This window comes from Protopterus annectens, chromosome 10.part0 (genome assembly GCF_019279795.1).
Source record: "Protopterus annectens isolate FY-2018-M chromosome 10.part0, PAN1.0, whole genome shotgun sequence".
Lineage (NCBI taxonomy): Eukaryota > Metazoa > Chordata > Ceratodontiformes > Protopteridae > Protopterus > Protopterus annectens.
Genome location: NC_056744.1, coordinates 1648155838 through 1648163660, shown reverse-complemented (window position 1 = coordinate 1648163660; position 7823 = coordinate 1648155838). Strand labels below are relative to the sequence as shown.

Genomic DNA, 7823 nt, shown 5'->3' with positions numbered 1-7823 from the left:
ACTTTTCCTCTTTATCTTTTTATTTTTTGCATTGTAACGTTTTCCATGTCTGGATTTTTTTGCCTGTATTTCTCTTCAAATATCTTTGGTTGCTTCTCTTTTTGTATTGGTTATTTTTGCTTTCTCCTTTGCATAGATATTATACCATATTACATTTCTTTTTCTTTCCTATGTCCATATTTCTTCTTCAGATGTCTCCTGATCTTCCTGTTTCTCCTTACTTTGGGGACTTGTTCCATCATGCTGTGATGTAACCTGTGTTAGACCTTCTATAACAAATCCTTCACTTCGCAGGCACTCCATAACTTCAACTTCTATTTTTTTAACTTCTACTTTACTAATCTTCTTTTCTACAGTCCCCATTTGTGATATTTTTTTATTGTGAAATTTTCCATATCTGGATGTCTTTACCTGTATTTCTCTTCGAATACCTTTGGGGTTGCCTTCTTTATATTGATTAATTTGACTTTTGCCTTTGCATAAATATTGCACCATATCAAATCTCTCTTCCTTTCTTTTTTAATTTCTCCAAGTCTTTTGGGTTTCTAATACCATGAAGGGAATGGACCCCATTCCTAAGTCAAAGTATGATTAAAGTTCATGAAATTAGCATTGTTTCAATCTCTGATGTCAGCCAGTAGTGCTCTTCACAGTGCCTGCAATGTGAAGGCCATGATGCCGTCGAAGGCTACCAATACTCGCAAAATACTTGTCACATTCCACACATTTGTATGGTCTGTTCCCTGCATGTGCATTCTGATGGTATTTTAGGTGCCCCTTTTGTGAAAAGCCCTTACCACATTCTGTACATTTAAATGGTTTCTCCCCAGTGTGTATGACATTGTGCCTCTGAAGATAACTGAGATATTCGAAAACTTTATTACATACAGCACATTTGTGTGGTTCTTGCCTTCTGCGAACTTTCCGACATGCTACTGGACTTTGATGTGCGTTAAAACCTGGGTCACATTTAATGCTCTTGCTGCAGTTATTCCCTGCGTGAAGCTTTGTAACAGAAGTGATATTAAGCTTGTTGTAGCCCTTCACAGACTGTATAAATTGCTGCAGGTTCTGTGTTGGGTGCTGTAACTTGGGCTTTCCATTGACACATTCAGAGCTTTTGTTGCAGTTCTGCTGTGAGTGAATCTGTGGTACACAAGTGACACAAGTCTTGTCAAAACCCTTAACAGGCTGAACACACTGCTGCAGGTTCTCAGATGGGTGATGAAACTGGGGAGTTCCTTTGTCACATTTCAAGTTTTTGCTGTAGTTATGTCCTGAAGAAAGGTGTGGCACAGGAGTGACATGAAGCTTGTTGTAACCCTTTACAGGGCGTACACACTGTTGGAACTTCTCTGTTGAGCGATGTAACTGGGGTGTTCCACTGTCACATTCCGAGCTCTTGCTGGAGTTATGTCCTGAAGGAAGGTGTGATACTGGAGTGACATAAAAATTGTTGCAACCCCTTACAGACTGTACACGCTGCTGTAAGTTCTCTACTGGGTGTCCTGAAGGAAGATGTAGTGCAGGACTGACATGAAGATTGTTGTAACCCTTCACAGGCTGCGAGTTCTCTGATGGGTGATGTAACTGGGGTGTTCCACTGTCACATTCAGAGCTCTTGGTGGAGTTATGTCCTGAAGGAAGGTGTGGTAAAGGAGTGACATGAAAACTGTCATAACCCTTCCTAGGCTGTACATACAGTTGTAAGCTCTCAGCTGGGTGATGTAATTGAGGTGTTCCTCTGCCACATTCAGAGCTCTTGGTGGAGTTATTTCCTGAAGGAAGATGTGCTACAGGGGTGACATGAAGATTGTCATAACCCTTCCCAGGCTGTACATACTGTTGTAAGCTCTCGGCTGGGTGATGTAACTGGGGTGTTCCTTTGTCACATTCAGAGCTCTTGGTGGAATTATTTCCAGAAGGAAGGTGTGGAACAGGAGGCACAGGCTGACAGCACTGCTTCAGTTTCTCTTCTGGGTGTTGTAACTGAGATATCCCAAGTGATGATGGCTTTTGACTGCAACTCACACCATGTTTTGTGCTTTGGATACCTAAAAATAGATTGTTTATTAGCATTTTTGCAAAGAAATGAAACAAATATTTTATGCATTTTGGGTACAACTGCACACTGGAACCTGACAAGCGGCTGATTGTAGTTCATCTGATTGACAATACTGCAAAACAGTTTTACTGAAAGTTACTTTGAGTAAACTTGGAATATGCCCTTTATCTACTGTTTTGTGACCATGGTATTAATATATACAGAGGTGTGATTTGAACAATAGATTGATATGTTTGTGAATACTTGTGTACACATCCAGCCCCAGGATTATCTGCAGTTGTCCATCATTAAATGCCTTATACGACAGGAAAAATATTCATGTAAAATATTTATATTGCTAAGTAAACAATTTTAGATATTAACATCTGTGCATACAACACAATTGCTAATACAACATAAAAAAACACCAAAAAAATGTTCGAGGATCCCAAGGAAAGTCACTGTGCACTGAAAGTTCTATTCAAACACTTTAATAGTTAAAAGTTTTTTTAAAAAGCTAAAAACAACCAAACAGATGCTTCAGGTTAAGCGCTTTCATCTACCTTGTAGACTTCATCAGAACAACCATTAATTACATTCACCAAGCTTTTATACTAATTCCATTCAAAAATATGCATATAATTAAACAATTGGTTGATGTTATACTATTTAAAGTGCCAGTGCTCTCTATTCAAACGATGCCATACTAATATAGTATCTAAATTCATATACACCTAATATCATTATAAAAACAAAATAAATAATATAAGTGTTAATTATAAATTGATTTTATCATTCATATGGCCAAATACATCGTAAAATATTCATTTACCTGTTGTTTATCAAGTATTGGCTTTATAGAAATTGAATCATTCAACAAAGGATGAACAGAAAAATTGTAGGACTAGACATGTGGTATACATGGCAAAGTGTAGTAATTGTCCATGTTTCTATGTGGGAAAGACGGACAGATGTCTTTGAAATAGAATATATGAGCACTGTTATAAAATCAAGAAGCAGGACACTAAGAATGCATTATGGAGACATCTTGAAGGGAATAGTAAATGTAATACATTCAACTTTGGTATACTTGAATGTGTAAAAGTAAATCCTAGAGGGGGAAGTGTCAAATATGTATTAGGAGAAAAAGAGACTAGATGGCAGATTAAATTAAATTCTTCTATTCATCCTGGGTTGAATGGTTCAATTTCTATAAAGCCAATACTGAAAAACAACAGGTAAATGAATATTTTATGATGTATTTGGCCATATGAATGATAAAATCAATTTATAATTAACACTTATATTATTTATTTTGTTTTTATAATGATATTAGGTGTATATGAATTTAGATACTATATTAGTATGGCATCGTTTGAAGAGAGAGCACTGGCACTTTAAATAGTATAACATCAACCAATTGTTTAATTATATGCATATTTTTGAATGGAATTAGTATAAAAGCTTGGTGAATGTAATTAATGGTTGTTCTGATGAAGTCTACAAGGTAGATGAAAGCGCTTAACCTGAAGCATCTGTCTGGTTGTTTTTACCTTTTTAAAAAAACTTTTAACTATTAAAGTGTTTGAATAGAACTTTCAGTGCACAGTGACTTTCCTTGGGATCCTCGAACATATTTTGGTGTTTTTTTTACATAGTCGAGTGTTCGGGACTACTTTTGGTGTTTTTCACAATTGCTAACACACACACACACACACACACACACACACACACAATTATCTAATGTTATGTACTGTGGATGAATTTTTACTTCTCAGCAACACATGCAAAAACTAAAATAAAAAAAAGAAACATAAAAAATTTTTTTTTGGTTTTTTTTTTTTTTTTTGCAAAGGGTAAACCCCAATGCATCACCTCACCTCTTGTTAATTATACATACTAACTCCAAGATCACACAAAATCAAGGAAAGGGAATATTCCTAAATCCCAAGAATTGTGCGACCTCACACAACTGTTGACCACTTGTTTAATCGATCAAAAGTGGACTAAACAGATGTCGACCAAACACACTTTCAACCTAACAATATGCACTCAACTATCTATCTATATACTTTAATTTGATATTTGTTTACCAAAGTCCAACTGGGATAATATTACATTTTTGGTGGAGGCCTGGGAAGAAGAATGGCACACTGACATAATATGTTTAAAGTGAATAACAAAGAATAACCACGAAACTGGAACCACACCAACGTATTTTAATTTAGCGCTTTCATCTTGACAATGCAAAAGACTTCATCAGAATCTGATGAAGTCTTTTGCATTGTAAAGACAAAAGTGCTAAATTAAAATACATTGGTGTGATTCCAGTTTCGTGGTTATTCTTTGTTACTTATTGGGTTGGTGTGTTTCGTTTGTATTCCCATGTTTAAAGTTAAATAAAGTTACTACAAAGCATAATACAGAAGAATGACATATTATCCAAGTAAAAAATTCAGCTTCAGCTCATACAATGTTAACCTATATATACATAGTGCAAAGATTTAGACAGCTATAATAAGATGAAAAAGAATGTTTTCCATAGATAAAGTATTCACAAGTTGCAGTTCAAAGAGATGACATCAAACACACTGAGTACACTCTTGGAACAGAGATGACTTTTAGTCATTTCTACTCTCTGAATACAAAGTATGCTGGTGACAGAAGGAGGGAGGGACTAGTTTATCCAGGGGTAGTGCAGGAGCAGAGCCAAGTTTTATTTAGGTAGTCTTTTAGAAGTAGTTTGAAGTTGGACGGGTTAAAGGTAGATCTAATTTACAGAATTCCATTTTTTAGTTACAGAGTATTTGTAGATACTTTGGCTAGATGATTTGTGAGGTTTACATAGGCTGAGAAGATGTTGCTCATTAGATCAAAGTAGTCTGTTAGGGTGACTGATACTATCTGTAAATTTCCTTTGGAGAGTTCCTAAACTCTTTTGCATACAGAAAATTTACAAAAAGTATTACATCCAATGATCATCCAGATATGCATCTTATAAAGACCAAGCAGGTACTTGACAGCTCTAAAACTCACATGTTTAAGCAAATTTATCTCATTGCTCTGCAGTGAGCATCATTTGCATGCATACCATAAGAAAACTCTGAAGTCACAGAGACTCCAAGGTCCTTTTATCAGCATAGTCAGACTCAAAAAGAATCAGACATATGAAATGTTTTCCAAAATACATCACCTTACAGTTATCAGTATTAAAATGCAATCCAAAGCTATCAGGCCACTTTGAATCTTCAACTAAATATGAATTGATTTTGTCAATATATTGATAACTGGTTAAGGTAAAGAATTTTGGAATCATTGGCATGTTTGCTAGCAATGCTCACTTTTGGGAAATGTCACAAATACTAGATTAAATAAGTAGGGTCCAAGTACTGATGCTTAACGTACCCCTCTAGATGCAGGTGCAAGATCAGACAATATACCCTGCACATCTTTTTGTTTATGACTTAACCAATTCATTACCTAGTTGTGACAAGGTCTAGAACTATAACTCTTGTTGTTATCCCCAGTTCTGAAGCCCCCATAATCAACTTATACAGTTCTACCAGACTTGTACTGTTAGATTTTCCCCAACAAAACCCTGCTGATGTAAATCTAAAACATATAAATTCCTGATGTCCCTTATTCATTAAACCTAGGATACATCTCTCTAAACACGTGTCCAAAATTGGGGTGAAATTAATAGGTCGATAGTTCTTGACTTCTGCTCCATCACCTTTCTTATGTAATGGAGTTATATGTGAAATCTTTCAGGATTTGGAGACCACTCCTTCAAAATGTAATCTGTTAAATATGGTTAACATTTTTATTAACCCCCTTTAATGAATTCAGGACTAGTTCTTTATTTATGAAGGGAACACGTTGACTAACTGTGGAAATAGGGTCAAATGCCAGTCTCTGCTTTATCATATCACTACTAATTAGAGAAAAGCACAACAAAAATACTGTGGGAGCTGCTAAAGCAGTTCTCTTTTACTATGATGGTACAGTTTGACTTTAGAATTCTCCTTTACCGTGGCGGTACAGTTAGACTTTGGAATTCTCCTTTACCGTGATGGTTCAGTTTGACTTTGGAATTCTTCTTTACTATGATGGTACAGTTAGACTTTGGACTTCTCCTTTACCGTAATGGCTCAGGTTTGACTTTGGAATTCTCCTTTACAGTGGTGGCACAGTTTCACTTTGGAATTCTCCTTTACCATGGTGGTAAAGTTTCACTTTGGAACCTTTGAATTATAGAAAAGCAGTTACTGAATTAATTGCTCATCATTTTGGGATCTGATACAGCAGAATTATTCACTCAAATAGGTAATAAAATGTTTAGATTTTGTTAAATTATTAGTATATTTGTAAGAATTTCTTTTTATCAATGGTGTCTGAGGCAAGTTTAGTTTCATACTTTCTCTCTTTTTTTTTAATCCTGAGTCTCCTGTCCTTAGTAATATTTAATTTAATTTATTTTCCATATTAGTAAACTTTTTGTAATGCTGAAAAAAATCTGCACTTTAGAAGTTTAGAACGTGTGAATGTATTATTTATTGACTTTATTATATTTACAGTTTTGACTGGGTTAATAACCATCTCCTCTTTTTAGGAGTGATCCAAAGTGGTATTCATATTGACTATGGAAATCCAATCCAAGGGCCCGGGGGTTAGCAAAATGGTTAAGGTGTTTACCTCACAGGCAAGGGGTACAAGGCTTGACTCCTATTAATAATGATCCAAGAGGGCAGATAGCCTAAGTACTTACCTATGAACCAATGGAACTTTTTATTTATGATACCCACTGTGGGATCGTTTACATCCACCCAAGACAGCATTACTTCACGCAGGTGGGGCTTTGGTTTAACATCTCATCTGAAGGGTAGCATACTCAGGAAAGAAGCAACCCCCCCCATGCTGTACTTACTGCACTTCAGAGTCAATAATCCAACAACCTGCTGTGGGAACAGAACTTGTAGTGTTCTGCACCAAAGAGAAATGTGCTTGAGGCTGCTACTATACTATGCTTTACTACTGTTTTCAACATTCCTAAACAATAAATTCTACAAGGCTGGATAGCCTAGTTTGGTCTCCTAGACTGTACTAAATTTTATCCAATTTAATTCATTCAGAGATTTTTTTAATCTTAGTGTATTTAATCAGCCATAATTATATTTCCTAACACCAGAAGATGGAACATGCTGATACAATGACAAAGGTGATGGCATCATGATCTGAAGAAACAAGAGATTTACACATTTGCACATGTGTATGTGTGACGAACCCACGCTGGGCCAGTAATCAAGGAGCCTGAATCCTCACCACTGACACTGGAGAGGGAAGTGCACTTGGAATACAAATGGATACACTCAATATTTCCAGATGCAGACTTCTCAAGCACAATTTCTCTTAAGAGCACACAGGGAATATGCTCAGCCCAGGTTCCGTATTTGTCTATACCCGTCTCCCTCCAGGTCAGCAATAAGACTCCCTGCTGGTACAGCTATAGGGTTAGGTCCTCAGCAGAGTGTCCAAGACAAGTCCTTCAGCACCCTCTTTGTAAACCCAGTGTTTCATTTCCCTGCCCCAAGTAGCTGACACACACACACACACACACACACACACACACACACACACACACACACACACACACACACACACACACCTGGGAAAGGCTGGCACAGATTTACCTGCTGTGCCCCCTTCTGCCCAAAGTATAAGGTAGTTGTCACCACCCCGAGACACTCCACAATCAGCTACTCTAAGGCTCTTAACTAAC

At 36.6% G+C, this 7823-nt stretch overlaps 1 protein-coding gene across 1 annotated transcript in view; it reads right to left on the bottom strand.

The window, feature by feature from the left end:
- Positions 1-556: 556 nt before the first annotated feature.
- Positions 557-7823, bottom strand: part of LOC122813844 (zinc finger protein 267-like) — a 114591-nt gene continuing 107324 nt past the window's right edge. The window contains exon 6 of the mRNA XM_044086380.1: positions 557-2054. Within this exon, the coding sequence (XP_043942315.1) occupies positions 631-2054 (1424 nt within the window). The 3' untranslated portion in view covers positions 557-630. The remainder of the gene's footprint in view (positions 2055-7823) is intronic.